General features: G+C 44.5%; 2 protein-coding genes across 9 annotated transcripts in view; both read right to left on the bottom strand.

The window, feature by feature from the left end:
* SF3A2 (splicing factor 3a subunit 2) overlaps nucleotides 1-17911 on the bottom strand; it is a 161021-nt gene that overhangs the window by 32628 nt on the left and 110482 nt on the right. The window lies entirely within an intron of this gene.
* The window catches only part of DOT1L (DOT1 like histone lysine methyltransferase), a 67882-nt gene that overhangs the window by 12543 nt on the left and 37428 nt on the right, over nucleotides 1-17911 (bottom strand). For all 6 annotated transcript variants that reach the window (XM_061466774.1, XM_061466771.1, XM_061466775.1 and 3 more), the window contains 13 exons: nucleotides 15862-15941; nucleotides 14167-14235; nucleotides 11398-11504; nucleotides 10402-10443; nucleotides 8860-8943; nucleotides 7927-8161; nucleotides 7389-7502; nucleotides 5875-5966; nucleotides 3132-3233; nucleotides 2613-2750; nucleotides 1885-2010; nucleotides 703-1184; nucleotides 337-460 (listed from right to left, as the gene is read on the bottom strand). In XM_061466774.1, coding sequence (XP_061322758.1) covers nucleotides 337-460; nucleotides 703-1184; nucleotides 1885-2010; nucleotides 2613-2750; nucleotides 3132-3233; nucleotides 5875-5966; nucleotides 7389-7502; nucleotides 7927-8161; nucleotides 8860-8943; nucleotides 10402-10443; nucleotides 11398-11504; nucleotides 14167-14235; nucleotides 15862-15941 — 1795 coding nt within the window. The remainder of the gene's footprint in view (nucleotides 1-336; nucleotides 461-702; nucleotides 1185-1884; nucleotides 2011-2612; nucleotides 2751-3131; nucleotides 3234-5874; nucleotides 5967-7388; nucleotides 7503-7926; nucleotides 8162-8859; nucleotides 8944-10401; nucleotides 10444-11397; nucleotides 11505-14166; nucleotides 14236-15861; nucleotides 15942-17911) is intronic.

Below are 17911 nucleotides of genomic sequence, written 5' to 3'. Positions count from 1 at the left end.
GACAAATCTTTGTTATTTCTAGTTTTGTAACTATGAAAGAAACTACTTTTCAAGTTCAAGTAGAGACACACCAGATCAGAAAGAAGTCCTACTGCATTGCTGGTGCAGTCTGTCTACAAACCAGTAGCTTAGAGGTGAGCACGTCTTTCATGAGCACAGTATTCTCTTCCTCTGGTCAGCAATCTTCTGCTGTATCACACCTACTGTATTTTGTGTTATTTCCCATGGCAAGCAGAGCACAGAAAGGAGGGTGCCTGCACTCCCTAATTTGACCAACTTCCTCCTTGTTCCACCAGGTGTAACATCTCTGAACCTGAACACAAGCAGCTCGCTTACCTTCTCGCCTGCAACTGGTAAGGCCGCTGGGGAAGAGGGCCGAGTTTCCTGTGGACTCAGCTTTATGCCATTTGAAATACCAGGGCTTGGGTATGTAAGGCCATTCTCTTTGACATGGTCAGCTCTGGAACACAGATGTAGGATCATTAGACTATAAAGTGAATGACTTCTCTTCTGTAAGGAATTCCTGTACCAAACTCCAGGCACCACCTTATTTCCCCTATCAGGTGGGTTTCTGGAAACAAAACTTTAAATAGCTCATTCATCTTCACTTTTAAACATATTTTTCCACAGTCCAAATAATCCACTGTAATTAAAACAAGCAATTACCCCTCCTTTCCCAACCTACGAAGTGATCACTCTCACCTCTGTATCTCATTAGCTGTTGCTTTTCCATTGACTCCATGGTCTTGATTCAAGTGTCTCCTTAGTGCGATTTTAGCTGGGGAAAACCTGGTATAGTCAGGTAAGGACAAGCTTGTCATCTTGTCTGCCTTCTGTCTGCTGCTGTGGTTGGGGGTACACGGAACTATTTCTTGGTCCAGGTGAGAGGTTGTGTACTGAGGGGTGTTCTGCTTGGAAGAGGGCCTGCTAAAGGCGTTGTGAATTTCATAGGGAGTAGCATGGCCGTTCATGGACAGTTCAGGGCTCATGCCATTGATGTGGGGCATAGGAAACTTGGAGCATTCCAGCTCCAGTTGGAACCTGCCATGATCAGCCTCAGGATCACGGCTCAAATGGGTTTTATTGTGTAGCTGTACTGATAGGGACTCGTCAGACGGTGTGTATGATTTCAGTTGCATAAGCTCTTGCTGTCTTTGACTCTTCTCAAGTTCCACAATGCTGATCTTTAAATGAAGAGGAAGACAATGATTAAAGACCACACTTAGCAATTCTAGTGCATTATGGAGCTTTGCCTCCATATGTTTCTCAGGAAAAGCAGCCCCATTTCTGGAAACAACAGACCCAAAATTTGAGAAACAGATTTCAAGATGCTGCTCTGAGCTTGTGACCAAAAGGCACAGGTAAGGGCTCAGAGCTTCTCAGAAAACACCCTTCAGATCTTAAAAGCAAACATAAAATATCTCCAACTATACAGACAGAATGGAGTAGCTCAGTACTGCCAGTCATTGAAGGAAACAGTCACTCCACATCAAACTACCTCACAGCAAAAGAAAAGTTCTTAGACAGGAGTGTAATTTCTTTTCACTATGGGAAGTGACACTCTGCGAACTGATTCCTGAACCAAGACATCAGAGCACACATGCAAAGAAGCAAGACCTGCTTTTAAATTGTACTTGATGGTAAACCACGATTCCTTCTTCCACAGCATTACCAAGGAGAGAGCTCATAGCATCTACTTCCCTTAAACGTTATCCACCTCTTTTTCAAGTTGACTAAAATACTCTAATAGAAAGATTAATCTGGGGTGGGAGGAAACCACCTATCTTCTCCTTTAACATCATATCCAGTCACATACCCTTAACTGGCCCATTGCTCAAGAGCTACCCCATGTTGGTGGCTCTAGATTTGTTTCTTGCTCTCTACCTGCAATTCCAAACAGTGCTTTTGTTTCTCAGAAATCTGATTCTTCAACGCCTGCTTCTCTTTCAGCAAGTTCTCCAGTGACAACGTTGACCAATCCAGCTTCAGTTCTTCACACCGTGCCTTAAGCTGCGATGACACAGGATAAACAGATCAAAAGACAACTTTCTCCACACCACCCAAGGTGCAAGCTGAAAGCCAGGCACCTTCCAACTGGATGTAAGCAAGAAGCTTCTTAACCCACTGAAAACTCCTCTCAGCTTAAGCCAGGCATCACCTTGTGGTCCCCACATAACGTGGCAAGATGTGACCTGGTCCTTTCTAAAAGCAGTGTTATCACCCACCCTCCCTAACCACTTCCACATGCCCTTCACCTGCCTTAACAGTTTGAGCTGCCAAGATGAACAGTGAAGAGTTAAAACAAGCACTGGACAAACCTCTTGGCCAGAGAGATCCAGATTCAGTTCCAAGAACATACACAAGGGCAAAGCCGTTTACAGGACACAGCTGAGTCAACTGTCACCTGAGCATTTGGTCAGAGGGAAATCAAAGAAGGACCACCTACATTCTTTCCCCCATCATTCCTCCCTCTTACAGAGGGGCTATGACAGCTGGATGATTTATCAGTTGTAAAGATCCCCTGAAGACAGGGACAGCACTGGGCTCTGAACTGTCCTCCTTAAATAAATGGCACCAACACCCTGCTACTCAGACACAAGCACTGTACACACCAGCTGTAAGCTCTGGTTCCTGAGTTCACTGTTATCCTTCTCCAGCTGTTTCGTCTGTTCTTTCAGTTGCTGATTGTGAGCAGAGATCTCCTTCTGAGCCTGAATCAGGTCATTGTATGTTAGAGCTTTAACTCCCAGCTACAAAATGAAGAGTGAGGAAGAGAAAGAGATCACTCAGTAAGGTCTTGACATCCTACTTCCAGATGATTGTCACATTCAGAAGTGACACCGAGGAGATCTTGAAATGGCAACACAAGAGTTTGTTCCTTCCACCAGCAGGGAATACATCCTTCACTAAACTACCACAGTGCTCATGGTCTGTCACCCCCTGCCACTGAACACAACGATTTCAACAATGAAGACAAAACACAAACAAAGAGTGATACAGATTCCACATTCTTTAGCATGATCTGCTGCAAAACAGGGGCTCAAGACCTGGGACTACTCTGGTCTTATTTTACCAAACTCGTTTGCATGCAGATGAGTAACAAGCATCCACTCCCACCAGATCAGGGCTACCTCATCAAGTTTCTGCTGAAAAAGACGTTTGATTTCCTCTTTCTGTGCCTGGCAGTGAGTGAATAACTGCTGTGCTGTCCCCAGCAACTGAGCATTCTTTTCCTGCAAGAGAGAAGAGTGAGGAAATACACTTTTAGCACCAGCTGCAGCATGGTCCCTCTTAATGAAACCATTACACCCCGTTTCTGTAGCAAGTTGGAAGTGAAACTCAGCTCAGAGGAGAATTGTATGAACTAATCTAGCTCTGCCTCAGGTATCTGTGAGCCTATCCTACACAATGCTCATGGAAGACACACAGTAAATTAAAACACTGTGGGGGAAGATAGGAAGAAAGTCATCAATAAGCCAAACCACTTGTATCTCCAATGGCAGAATTACTCCAGTGGGCCACATGACCCTTCCACTCACAGAACATTTCCTGCCTATAACATTCCTTGACTAGATACTTCCTTACTCATTTCATGGTCATGCACTGTGCGAGCAGCAAAGGGCAAGGACAGGACTTTGCTGAAGAGCCTCATTTATTCCATTCCCACATGAAAGATCAGTGCAGCAAAAGCAGTAAGCTTTGGAGACTGACACTTTTCTCCAACTTTAGCTGCTGAGGCCCAATGGGAATTGTGCAGAAACTGAGCCATGGCTCCAGAAAACGTGGAGGACCAGGGCAAAAAGCACCTGGATCTTCCAAGCAGGGGAGCAGCAGTGCTGGCAAGTTCCACCTGTGTGAGGGAACACAGGACCTGGCATACAGCTCGCGTTGCCTCTCACGCCAAGGACTTGGGAAAGCAGCTGAATCACTGCAATGCTAAACAGCTTGCCACAAGTGATGCTGAAAAAAGCCTTTAGGCTTTCAACAGCAATTATTTCATCCAGCCTTCACAAGCAGCAGGAGCTGACAGCTCCACCTAGGGGTAATCTGGTGAACGAGCAACTCACAGCATCTTCACTGACTGATAGGGTTGGAAAGGGCCTTAAAGCTCACCCAGTTCCAACCCCTGTCACGGGCAGGGACACCTTCCACTGGAGCAGCTTGCTCCAAGCCCCTGTGTCCAACCTGGCCTTGAACACCGCCAGGAATGATGCATTCATCTTGTGTATTTTAAAACCATATTACAGAAACATTTTTCTTGTACTTGAAAAACCTTCATGTAATAGAGAGTCATTAAACAGGCTACACAACAGCATCTCATCCAGCAAAGTTCTGCTCCTGCCTTTGTGAACTTTAACTTGCCATAAGTCTCATGCTTAATTCCTCAATTTTAATGTCTTCAAGTATGCAACAACTCATAGACACCAAAGTGAAATGATTACTTTTCCACACTCAATTTCCACTTTCAGTGTATGCACGGTACTTGCACACTATCATTTCCCATGCTGCTTCTGGGCAGGGAGATCAGTTAACTTCATGCTGACTTTCCCGACCAGTAACAAAGAACCAGAAAACTACACTGCTTAAGGAAAAGGTTGAAAATTCAAAGTGCTGTTACAGAGTGAAAACAAATGGAAACCCCCATAGAAAAAGTCTGCATCAGCACCAACCGTCAGTAATGAAGAGGGTGGCACAAATCAGCCTCTGTCATTTGGGGAAAAAAGAGCTCCCCTTATGGAAAACTCCACCAAAGAAGGCTATGGCTTTATGCTGACACCTTCACAAAGGTCACAGAGCTAAGGAAAGCTTCCATGGGACTACCAGAAGCTGGAACTGGACAGGAGTGAAAGGTTATTGTTGAGTTCTATGGGGGAAGGTTCCTTCACAGAAGTAGCAGCAGAGTCTCTCTCATCAGGGCTAATTTATAAAGCGATTAAATTATTCAGAACTGAGGGAAAGCAACACAAGAAGCAAAGGGGTTTAGCTGGAAATCTTCTCCCTCTGCTGGGGAGATGGCTCCATAGCAGAGCCAAACACACCACAGCTGCAGGAGTTTCTTTGCCTTTCCATGTACCCATGACTTGGTAAATTTACACCTTGCCCACCAGTGCAATCTTAACACATTAAGATTCTCACTACTAAGAATGCTTCATTAAATCTCTTAAATCAGTGATGACAGTTTGGGGCTTTTTTATTCCCATAATTCAATTTATTACAGGTTTAATGAACCATCCTGATGCTGCAGTTCTCAACTCGTTTAGGCTTTCTGACAGTGGGAAAACAACAGATGTCAAAAAGCAGGAAATTCAGCTCCAAGGAATGGGTATCTGTGTGTTTTTCAAGACAGTCCTCATTCAAAGTTGCAGCAATCTTTGGCTAGATTAAGACCAGTTTAATTATCTAAGAGCAGTATGACTAGCAAGGTGCAGGACGCAGGGAAGCCCCTCAAAGCGGAGGGTAAGGATGAGTTCAGGCAGCACATGCTGCTGGGGGGCGACCACCACCTCTTGCTCCCCTGAGACATTTAGAGAAGAAAAGCAGCTGCCAATCCCAAGTGGGAGAAAAGGACACCAGCTTCCTGCAGAGGAACACATGCTTCATGTCAAAATCAGAGTTAAAAACACAGATACTGAAGTAAGTCTTATTAGATGGAGGGGCACCAGAGGGAAGAGGGGAGGTGCATCTCTCCCACTTTGTAGATGGGAAATTTAAGCACACAAAGACTGAGTTAGCAATAAACTCCCTAGATTCAGCCTAAGCATTACTCTGGTGGAGTCTTTATAACTGGTGTTACTTGCACACAATTTTCCACGCCCATCCAAGGCATCTGGTAGTCTGGCAATTTTGTTTAGAAATGTTAAAAACGAGACTGACCTTTTCCTGTTCCAGTAACTGTTGCAGACTTGCTTTATACTGAGGAGTTTTCATGTATGCCATGAACTGCATGTACTGGATCTTAAAAGAGTCTGCAAAATAAATAAGGAGGTTATATGTTATAAGCGAGAGTAAGTGCAACACTCCTATTTACCCCTGTTTGCTCCCTTGACACCTCTCTCCCCTTTCCCTCTCTTGCTTTTTATCTGGACTGTAAGTAAGACCAAGCCATTAAAGATCAATTTAGAGCACGCTGAAAATCCATCCTCTGATGCCAGCTGAACTCTGGGATCCATTAGCTCCTTCTAATAGGTATCCCAACAGAAGTCATGACAATACATTCAGAAACCAGAGGGAGACAATGGGTGCTAATGGTGTTCACATGATGAAAGAGAAGATGAACATCTTTCATTATTTCTACTTACAGTGCATTAAAAGAGATGAGCTGTAAAAGCCAAAACCAGCCCCCAGCTCAGAGGGCTCCTTCTCCCAGCTTCACAAGGACAGGGCTTGCTGTACTCCTACTTCCATACACACAGATGACAAGCTCTACACCCACATTCACTCTACTCTCCAAGGAGCATTTGCTTATCACTGTCTTATCTCCAGTCTCCTATTACACAAGGAACCTCCCTTCTCCCCAGCCCTCACTACTAGGGCTCCTGTCATCATAAAGCCAACCACATGATTAAGTTCAAGCTGCTGCAATCACAGGCAGCCAAAACAGGTAATGAGTAGAGAGACCTTTGCAGCAAGGTTTACTCCAGACAGGTGTTCATCTCCCTGCTTCCACACACACCCCAACATAAAATGTTCCCTTAAATCACTTTTTCTCTGTACAGTAAGAATCCAGTCATAACTGTAAGACACCACAGCAGGAGAGGAGAAGTTTAGGACATCACTGATGTCCTCGGTCTCTACATAGACAGATTCCCAAGTGACCCGAGACTGGCTAATGCTCAATGCCCAGAAATGGGGAGGGAACATACACCACCAGGAGTCCCTAAAAAACACTCTCCAAGTTTTTCCCTAAATCAACTCTTGCACATGGAATGTATTTTCCAATCACACCACCTTTGTGACCTCAAACTCAGGCACTATCTCATATACTTCGCTCTAAGTTATGCAGAGAAAATGGCATGATGTTCCCCAAGATTTAAGAATAAGAGAATGGTTTCATTTAAAATAGTTACTTCTGACTAGACACTTCCATTTAAAGTTATTTTTAATTCCTGCTAAACCCAAGCTTATTTCCTTTTGCGCCAAATATGAGCTGAAACAATGCCAAAAAGCAAATACAGACCAAGACATCAGCTTCAGCAGCAAGCAAGAGAAGAGGCCTTGTGGTGACACCAACAAGGGGAAGAAGCTAACCCTCTCTCCTGTTCAATATACAGCTTTCCACAGAGGCTGTCTATTAGTAGCCCTTTGATGTTCATGTTCAGAAATCACACATTCACAAACCTCACAGTGGAGGTTCCCATGCCAAACAAGTGACCACACTGCAGTCTTACCTAGCAGCTTCTGTAGTGCAGGTGGGGTAGGTGTCACCAGTAGCTGGTTAGATGAATGCCGTTGCACTTTAGGAGGTAGTTGGTAATATGGACTATGAGGTGACTTGTATGCATCTGGAGAGAGAAACAAAGATAACCTTTCAGATTATGAAAGCCAAGTGTTTCTGGCACTTTAGCACCGGAGAGCCCATCATTTACAATGGGAGATCCTGTAACTTAGCAGGATCACCACACTGCAACAGATTGTTTAGAAGGACATCTACAATTTATCCTTAGAACATTAGCAACAGAGACAAGCTCAGCAACAGCTTCTGGCCCAGTACCTACAGACAGGTTCAATCACCATCTTCTCACAGAAGCATACCATCATCTCACAGCGAGCTTTGCTTTGGTGGCAAGAGAGAAGTTATGACACAAAATCAAACTACGCCTAGCAATAAAGGAACAACAACCTTCAAGCATGCACTCAGAGCCTCAGATCCTTCTCTAGGCTCATGTGGCAGGGGGAAGCTTCTTCCACTGCCAACTTTGAACTCACCCTGAGGAGAGGATGAAGATGTCTGTGAAACAGTTTGAGCGTGCAGAAGTTCTAGTGCAGTTTGGCTCTTCTTGGTCTTGCGCTCTGTGTTTGCAGTGTTCATTTTCTTGGGACGTCCCCGTTTCCTGCCTGCCATTTTCCTTCCTTTTTTACTCAGCTTTTTCTTCCGGGCTTTAGAGGGAGATGGCTTTTTAACAGAATTTGCTGCAGCCTTTTCTTCTTCAGCACCAGAATCCTAAAAGACATGTGGAAGCCAAAAGCTCTTTAGCCATTCCTACCTACATGCGCAGGGTTCCTTTAAAGCAAGCATTAATAACTTTAATAATTTTATGAGAGGAAACTGATGCACTGTAGTTAAATAACTGGGCAGTAAAGTAGACTTGGTTGGGATAAGAGCTGTCCCTAACACCCAAGGAGCTGCACTCATTCTCTTCTGGACTTATTCATAACAGAAAAGGAAATCTGTAACTGTTGTCTAAGAAAAGATGATTATTGATTATATTCTTCAAGTGAGTTTCATTAAAATCTCAATATATTTTTGTGCATGAACAGTCACTGCGTTTCTAACAGTATTATGCAACTGAATGAGAAAGGAAATGAGTCTTTGCAGGAGAGACTCAGCACACTTTGAACTCCATTCAATGGGTATGACTCAGGGAGAGCACTGCAAGCTGGTGCTGATGGCAAGCGGGTGGACACCAACTGTTCTATTCATCTTGCAATACCTTTTCTCCAGAATTAGTGGCACAATACCCAAGTGCAGCTTTTATTAAGTCACTCCATCATATTTGTGTCCACAGCAACAGCTATACCAGTTTACCCATTCAGAGAACACGCTTCCCACAGAATCAGTTTTTTCCTGACACCGGTTCTGAATTCATGCACAGCTAAAGAGAAAACACATTCTCCTCTATGAAAATGCAGGATGTCCACCTTATTTTCTTGAACCTTTGTTGGAGTAGTTGTGTTGCTCTTGTTTTCTCTTTGCTGTCGACGTCTAGCTGCCTCTTGTTCCTCCTGGAAAGATGTTTTCAAAGAAAACATTAAAAGAATAATCATTTGCTCCTGTGTTTCTCACTTTTTAACACACACCACTGTGTTTCCCAGCTTAGCCTCCCCCAAAAGCCAGGTGTAAGTGCTCTTGGCACACAATGCCCGATTAAAAACACCCCAAACTTCTCTTACCAGCAAGGGAAAAAACTTCCCCTGCCTCGGGCAACACTCAGTGGGAAAGGGAAGAGCAAGTCACCCCTTTGTACTGCATTACCCTCCCTAATGGGTTTCAAACATGCAGCCACAGGGCAGAAGAGATTAAGCCCAAACCTCCTCCTTTATTCTTCTCCTCCCAGTCCCATCCCCCAGATCACACACTGGTGTTAGAGGGTTTGGGTTTGGTTTGGAGGGGGGGGTGCTGGTGTTTTGTTGGCTTGGGGTTTTAATTTATGAAATATTTCAACAGTTTTCCCTACATCCCCAACATTCATGTGTTGTTACATCACTTTAAAAATCTCGCATGACTTGAAATGGCAGAGCCATTAAACATCATCTAATTCAACTTTAGCCACGTCTGTAGAGGAAACTAAAAAAACCCAAGCAGCAACTTTTCAGCTTAATTTTCGGGTTTCAGTAGGGGCAGGATATTTCAAGGAGCTCATTTAAAGCCTTTCCCTACCTTGCAGGGGAGGTTTCACTTGCGTAACAATTCTGGCAATTCCATCACCTCTTCTGCTGAAGAGGAAGAAATGGCACCATTTCTTCACCATTAAAACCAGGGAAGTTCCAAAGCACAGGGATGCCACTCGAGGAGTCATTTTTCCCTCCAACTTTGAATTCAGCAGCCTGAACAAACCTCATCCCAAAGCTCCCATTAACCTGTTTTCAGTAATTCCTGAGCAAGTCAGTTGGAAGACAAACGTTCACCTCAAGTTCTAAATGAAGTGGCTTCCCTTAATTCTCTAACTGGGAACACCAGCCCCATTGCCTAGCTCAGATTAATACAGCCCAGCACAGCCTCAAAAATCCTCTGCCATTTTAATTCCACACTTAACAGCAGAGACTGCAGCAACTGACCACACATTCCATGTCTCAGCGTGCCCCAAAAGTAACATCTCAGAGCACTCTTCAGCTTCGTTTTCATGCAGCTGAACACAGGGACAGATTGAAACTATCATTTCTTTCTTTAACTTCAGTTCTTAAATGAACAAACTGCTCTTTATAGACCTCCACTGCAAGGTAAGAAAACCTGTGGCTGCCCCATTAATTCTCTATTAGAAAGCTCTTGAACATGATTCAATTAGTGCTTGATGGCACGTGATGCTCCACTTCAATCAGCTCCATGCCCATGTTCCTTGCTTACCAAGCAAATCTGATTTGCTATCAATTCTGTACATCTTTAACAAGTGACCAAATTCCCTGTAGTGGCCGCTCTGCTTATTTTGAGTTTTCTACCAAAAAAAAAAAATGACTGAAACTTACCCTGAGTTTTGGATTTTTGAGACTAGAAAAATAGTTTTCAAGCTGGAAACAGAAAGATAAGAGTCATTTTCAAAGTCACGAGAGATGAATACAACATATCAGCATTAAACAAATGCAGAACTGCAGAAATCCTAACTGGCTTTCTTCAGATAAGCTACAGCAAGAAGCCATTGACATTCACTCTTCTGAATGACGCCGACACGCTGGCAGGACATAATCCACGCCTCAACAAGGTTTTAGCATCTTCACCGCTGCCTGTTCTTGTTTTAAAGCTTTGTGTCATGTATCTGCACTCAGCAGAAAGTTATTGTCAATGGAGCTATGTCTTATGCGCCACTAAAATATTCAACTGCACTTTAGGTTATCCTTTTAACAATTATTCTTTAACATTATTAGACTACAGCAAACATAGGAAAAAAATCTTACTATCACACTGCAAAACAGTGTGGGAATAAACTATTTCCCCACAAAAGCTGACATTCCTATAGAGTTGTTTCTGTTTTCTTTAACTGAAAAAAAACAACCCAAACCCCAGTGAACGCATGAGTATTGTTACAGAGCTTTGGCTGGTTCTACATCAACTTGACAGTTTAACTAGAATGAGGATTTACTGCTTGAATATGATCAAACGAAATGCTCCGTACACCACAAAGCCAACTGAGGAATTAAAGACCCAGATAGTCTTTAGTCAGGGTGGAAGCTATAGCACAAGACCACGATTCTGCATAGCTGTGTATTCTGGAGCACGAGACGGAATTATACCTGTAAATCCATGGACCTTCAATGAATTAACAGACTGCCAGAGTACTGTCCATCATTATACTGTTTGCGCAAGATGCTGCACCGAAGCAGCCAAAGGCTACCAATGATGTGTGCTACAGGTCTAAATATGCAAGGAAATATGAATACAATTCCCAGAAACAAGGAACTGAAGTTGGCATGTTGACTTCAAAGCAGGTAAAGCAGCCAGAGCCACCAGCCTGTATTTATACTCACTATGGTTCGGTCAATAGTATGCAGGTAGTAAGAAACTGGTTTCCCGGTCCATGACACAGACCCTTTCAGTGGTGATAGCTCCACAACTCTCATTATAGTGCCAATATCTGCAGGAAGAACATCAAGTTAGGCAAGCAAGGCTCGCTCAGTTTGGCACACAGTTGTACCCAGCTGAAGCTAAGCCATGCACCAGTAAGGAGTGTTTCTTCAGAGACCACCAGCCATTCTAGAGTAAAACTCTTGTTCTAGTGTAAGCTTTCAATAGACAGAACTTCCCTGGGTTTCAGAGGCAACTTTTACGAGGAACCCAGCGACCAGACATCTGTGCTAACAGACAGGATTTAATTAGGTAGAACCGGCAACAGAGCACCATTAGAGCCAACCCATGTAAACTGCAACTGTACTATATTGGGACTGAGGACAAACATGGTTTATATTTGTTTGCTTGCCTATATTTGTTCTGTTCCCTAGAATTAATAGGTATGGGATGTGCCTAAGCATTTCCAGAACCACTGAACACTGAGTGAGAGGCACGGCTGTAGAAGAAGTTATGGCACACTTCTAATTAAACAGCAATTACCCAGAAGAGTCAAAACACAAGGTTTAGGATTCAGCAACTTCCACCACTATTTTAACCAGATTTTAATACTTGCTTTGGTTTGTCCTGGCTCTTTCCACATTTCTATTTCTTTTTCCAGATGGGACTAACTAAGGACAAAAATGGCACTGAGAAAAAAGGTTGCCTGCTTCCTAAAGTTTTCTCTTTTCCACTATATTTTATAATAAATCACAAGACTCAAATCCTACCTGGGCACAAAAGAAACCCCACTGAATAAAAGTATTCTTAAAACCCTACAATAGGGCAGCAGCATAAAGCTGGCACAGGAGGCTGAAATCACCTCTCTGCATGTGAAGGTACTGGATCCACAGCTCCAAGTGGATGACATTCCCTGAAAGTGTCACTTAGAAGAGGCCACTAAGACCAGAACAAGTCTCGGGCCTAGCACATCCCATGCATGATCATTTGATATTGGCACATCCCAAATACAGCACGGTCACAGAATGGGATTAAGACCTAAAATTTATACCAATAATATCCTCTCATTACTTGTAGCATAATTTCTTTTCAGGATCTCTTCTCTGAATCCCTGGAAGAGTTTCCTGTTACTGGAAGCTATTATCTACTCTTCTGCTAAGCAACCTCTTTCACTCAGATCTTCATTAGCTATCTCAATATAATTTTAACATCAACATCCCCATTAAGCATTAAATAACATGTCATATACACAGATACATAAAACTTCAGCATTCTAGAAAACATTCCACAGGGGGTTGAAAGCTCAAACAGGATAAAGAAGTGGCTCAACTGATCGTCATAATCAGGGCTTTTATTCAGTGCCCCCTTTGCCTCCCCACCTAGCAGAAAGACACAGCAAAATGGTCATGAGCCAGGGAAGAAAGGGCTTGGGAGGCCAAAACCCCTTATTTACATAGGCAGGTCTCCTAAATGAAACCTCAGAAGTGCCTTCTTGCATTTCATCTAGTTCTAGTGTGCTGTACAAGAGGTAGAAAGCTTTACTTAAGCGCTCTTTGTCTTGTTAGCAAACTGACAGGCTGATCTCAGCTCCCTGGAGGCTTGAGGGTTTCCAGGATTACCATTCCACCCTTTAAAGTCGTTTTATTTTCAAGCCCATGTCTACAAAGGATTGCCAAGCCAGGACCCAACGGTTAATGAGGTTCCAAACAATCAAATGCCACAGAGAAGAGTATCAAACAGGAAGGAAATGGGCAGGTTTGCATGTCTGCTGCACAGGACATTCACAGTTACTCAAGCTTCATAAAAATAACTCACAATGGGGCTACTTCAGTGAAATGCCTTAATGACAGTCTTCAAATTACTGTTCTTGAAAAGCAGCTTGCCATGAGTGTCAGGCCAAGCACAGAAAACACAGCTTGAGATTTGTACCTCAGTGTGTTACCTGCCATGTTTGCATAAGGAGGGGAGTAGGGCTGGTTTTGAATTTAGGGAATGTTTTGCACTGGACACAGTAAATGTGTAAACCCCAGCCTGGATCCTTCTTTTCCTTGGCAAAATTCAACAATAAAAGCTGAAAAAAGGTCACAAGAAAAAGCACCATCACAGGGTGTTGGTAATCCCCAAACCTCATTGAACTGCAGCTCCCAGGCTTGCGAAGGACAACGTTGGCACGTATCGAGTCTACTAGATTCAGAAGGGAAGGAAAACTCTTGTTGGCAACAAACCAGACACAGCAACTGGGCGTTTATGGGCTAGGCCTGATGGATTTACAGCACAGAAGACAAGGCATTCAACGTTGAACATTTCAGCTTCTAAGCCTCACAAATCATGACTGGTGGGATTTACCTGTCCAAATTCAGACAGCTACTGTATAAGGAACTCACATGCAAGTTCATCACTGCAGCTCTTCGTACTTAAAGACATTAACCACGCTCCTGAAAATCCTGATTTCAACACTTAATTTCAACCTCTTCAACTGTAAAAGATGCCCAGCCAGGGAAAAACTGTCATTACACCTAAAGGAGGAACCCCACAGAAGAGTGGTGGTTGGTTCCAATGTTGGGGGGGGTGTGATTTTAAAATACATGTCACTTTGGCATGTGTGCTATCATAATACAACAGCATTTTTCTACTTACACAACTCTTTAAACCACAACCCAACCCCACTACAGACATGTTCAGATAACGAATACACCATAACTGCAATGTAACAACAAAAGGGGCAATCATACCACTCAAGTTTCGACTGTTAATTCTAAAATTCAGAGGTGCAAAAGGTTTTGAGGACACAATTCTTCCACCTGGAAAAGAGGAGGAAAACCAAAAAGAGAGCAAAGTCAGCTACTAGTTCTTCTAGAAATAACTACTTACTAAATCTAGCCCAGCACAGAGCCCTGAAGAGCAGCCCTAATCAAACTACCACTTGTATGTCATCACCAAAAGAAAACTCCTTAATGCTCATTCTGATAGCATGCAACAAAGTCAATCTCTTCATCCTGCTGGGTAGCTGGGAGGGGATCCTCAAGGATCACTACAAAATGACATTTTCAAACACTTCCAAAAAAAGAGCCCGTTAATTCTCAGTGGCAATCGATGGAAATTTCAATCAGGAACACCACCATCCCAGTCCTAGTTGGTGTCTTTCATGCACAAGTCCCCAAAGCCCTCTTATTTAAAAGGCTGCTCCTCTCCATTCCACAGCTATCTGGGGTCATCCAGCCCAGAGCACAGAGCCCCAGCACCTTCTGGGAAGAGAACTGAGCTTTCTTTACTGGGTTAAAAAGGCTGCCCCACCTTGCCACTTCTCTCCAGCCACCACTAAACAGCAGCTAAAACGAAACAAAGATCACCCACTAAAACTAAAGAAGACAGCTTAAGTTAAGGGGTTTTACAGTTTGCAACAGAGCCCAAAAGTCACATTCTTCACTATCAGGGGAAGCCACAGCTGCTTTGTTCATGCCACACAGTTTTCTTCTCAGAAATAGTAATTTTTGTTATTTCTGCCATAACCAAATTGTTACTTATCCAAGTGGTTAAGAGGAAGGAAAAAAAGACACCTCAGGCAGTCTAAGGGTCACAGTGGGGTTACTGGGCATCCCGGGTCACTAGTGTCTGCAATGAGACACACAAGACATCCAGTGATGGTGCTCCCATTTTAATACTGATTAGTGAATACCCAGTACTCCGTGTGACAACTTTAAATAGGATAACCCAAGAACTGCCTTCAGTATGCAGCTACAGAAATATTATATTGTACTAGACACAGAAAGCCACCTGTATCCTGGGCTGCATCAAAAGGAGTGCGAGCAGCAGGTCAAAGGAGGTGATCCTGCCCCTCTGCTCTGCTCTCCTGAGACCCCACTTGCAGCACTGGGTGCAGTGCTGGTGCCCTCAAACATAAGCACTTGGAGCTGTTGGAGAAGTCCAGAGGAGGCCATGAGGATGCTCAGGGGCTGGAGCAGCTCCTGCATGGAGCCAGGCTGAGAACATTGGGGCTGTTCAGCCTGGAGAAAAGAAGCTGCATGGAGACCTCAGAGCAGCTTCCAGTGTCTGAAGGGGGCTGCAAGGATGCTGGAGAGGGGCTCTTCATTAGGGACTGTGGTGATAGGACAAGGGCTTTGCAGTCTCGGCCACTGCATGTTTTGTCGGCTCCCGTACCAAGTAAGAGAGGACCAGCAGTTCCTCCCACCCCACAGAGCTCTGCAGAGCCTTCACACACAGAGCTACCTCCAAGCAGTCAGGGAGGCCAGAACAGATATTAAAATGGGAAGTAAACAGCCCAAGAAATACCCATCTGGGGTGCAGATGCTTGCTGCAAGGCACAGAACAATACCCACCAACCTGGCTTCTTTAACTAAGGCCTCGCCACCACCAGCTCCCATAGCAAGCAGGAAAGCAATGGGAAAAGGTTTGAAGTTCTTTGTTACCTTCCTTCATGTTTGCAAATCGCTCCTTCAGTTGGTGATCCACCTCAGGACCAAAGGCAAAATTATTCACAAAAATAACACTGCAAGATAATGGTACAGTTAAGGAAGAGGGACAGGCAAATGGCACAACTATACCCCTCAGCTGCCCCCACAACCACAGGTCACAGTCACTTACAGCCTTTACAGCCTCTTCTGGAACTGAAAAGTGCTGCTTGTCCCTGTATACAGCCACTTCCAGCTAATAAAATGCTTTCTTCTTGCATATAGTACCTTACCTTTAGCATTCACTTGTAAAAGATGTTAAAGGCACCCTGCTCTGTGCTCCTCTCAGCACACAGCTGAGTTTTGCACCAGAAGTTTCAGCATAAAACCAATGTGCAAAATGTTTTCACCCCTCTGTCATGGTGAGATCAAACACCACACTCTTACAGTAGTTAATTCACACATGAAAAGCAATGCTCCAACACAACAGACACGTTTCATGCCAGTGCCTCCTCGCGTGCATTTAAACTATTATAGCACAATATCAAAATGTATTTTCTCTTCCAGCTGTAAATTTACCCCTCAGTGCAAAAAGACGCCTCTCAGCACATCTCCCTGTCCTAAACCCAGCACTTCACCCCAACCCACAGTGCACAGTTGCACCTTTCTGGGTTAGGAAATGGAGCGAAGGGGATTTGTTCCTGAAAAAACCCAGTCAGACAGCAACAAAGAAACGTGCCCATAGGCAGAATCACACAAATGGTGAAATGGTTGGTGAAGAAACAGAGCACACCACAGATTAAAAAAGAAATATCCTTTTATTTTTAAGAGCCTGGGTCCAGTCCAATTGTCCCTGGTGCCCATTTCCTACCATAGAATCATAGAATGGTTTGGGTTGGAAAAGACCTTCAGATCATCCAATTCCAACGCCCCCTGCCATGGGCAAGGATGCCTCACCCTAGACTATGTCACCCAAGGCTGTGTCCAACCTGGCCTTGAACACTGCCAGGGATGGAGCATTTACCACTTCTCTGGGCACCCTGTGCCAGCGCCTCAGCACCCTTACAGGGAAGAGCTTCTTCCTTATATCTAACCTGAACTTCCCCTGTTTAAGTTTGAACCCATCACCCCTTGCCCTATCGCTCCCAGCTTGCAACAAGAGCCCTCAACATCTCTTGGAAGCCGTGGAGCATCCTGCACATGCAAAGTGCCAAAGCCATTCTAGCATATTGTTCCAAAATGAAGAAGTAACTTCTTTGCAAGAGGTCTGTCTGAAAACTCCCCTCCTAGCGCCTCCACACATGAAACATGTTCAACAAGGACAGTGAGTTTAAGAGTGGCAGCCAAAGCTATTAAAACCCATGGATGAAAAACTGTCTCTACATTAAGGGGAAAAAAGAAAATGTTATTCTTGCTCTGCCTTGCTCTTGGAAATTTGGGAAACCCTGCCTGGCAAGTAAGGCTAGCAGGGGTTTCTTCCTCCGCCTTCCCACCCTGTGCCAAAAAATGAGGCCTTGCAAAAGAGCCAAGCATATTAATGGGACTAGAAAACATCCAGGGAAGGAAGGGAAAAAGATAAAGCTTGCCAGATCCATTTCTTTAGTGTTAATTTTGGCACAACACTTGTATGCACAGGGCAGAAGTACGGGGGACCCCCGTCCACCTCGCCTTCAGCCCCCGTTTCTGCACGTATTGCTAAGCCACAGGGCCAGTTCCTGCAGGAATCCTGCGTGCTGCACAGCTCCCACGGCAGCGCTCAAGCACGTACAGCCCTGTCCTGGTACAATCCCAGCCTGTGCTTCGAGCCTGGCCGCTCACGGGAAGGGTGGCTCTTGGCTTACTGAGACTGAGATGAGCTCTGAGGCAGAAGCTCTTCCCTGGGAGGGTGCTGAGGCGCTGGCACAGGGTGCCCAGAGAAGCTGTGGCTGCCCCATCCCTGGCAGTGTTCGAGGCCAGGTTGGACACAGGGGCTTGGAGCAAGCTGCTCCAGTGGAAGGGGTCCCTGCCTGTGGCAGGGGGCTGGGACTGGATCAGTCCCTTCCAACCCAAACCAGTCTGTGGGTCTGCG

This window comes from Pezoporus flaviventris, unplaced genomic scaffold (assembly GCF_033815535.1).
Source record: "Pezoporus flaviventris isolate CSIRO_AGI_PZ_B2104156 unplaced genomic scaffold, CSIRO_AGI_Pfla_v1 ptg000043l, whole genome shotgun sequence".
Classification (NCBI taxonomy): domain Eukaryota; kingdom Metazoa; phylum Chordata; class Aves; order Psittaciformes; family Psittacidae; genus Pezoporus; species Pezoporus flaviventris.
This window is presented reverse-complemented; position numbering and strand designations above follow the sequence as displayed.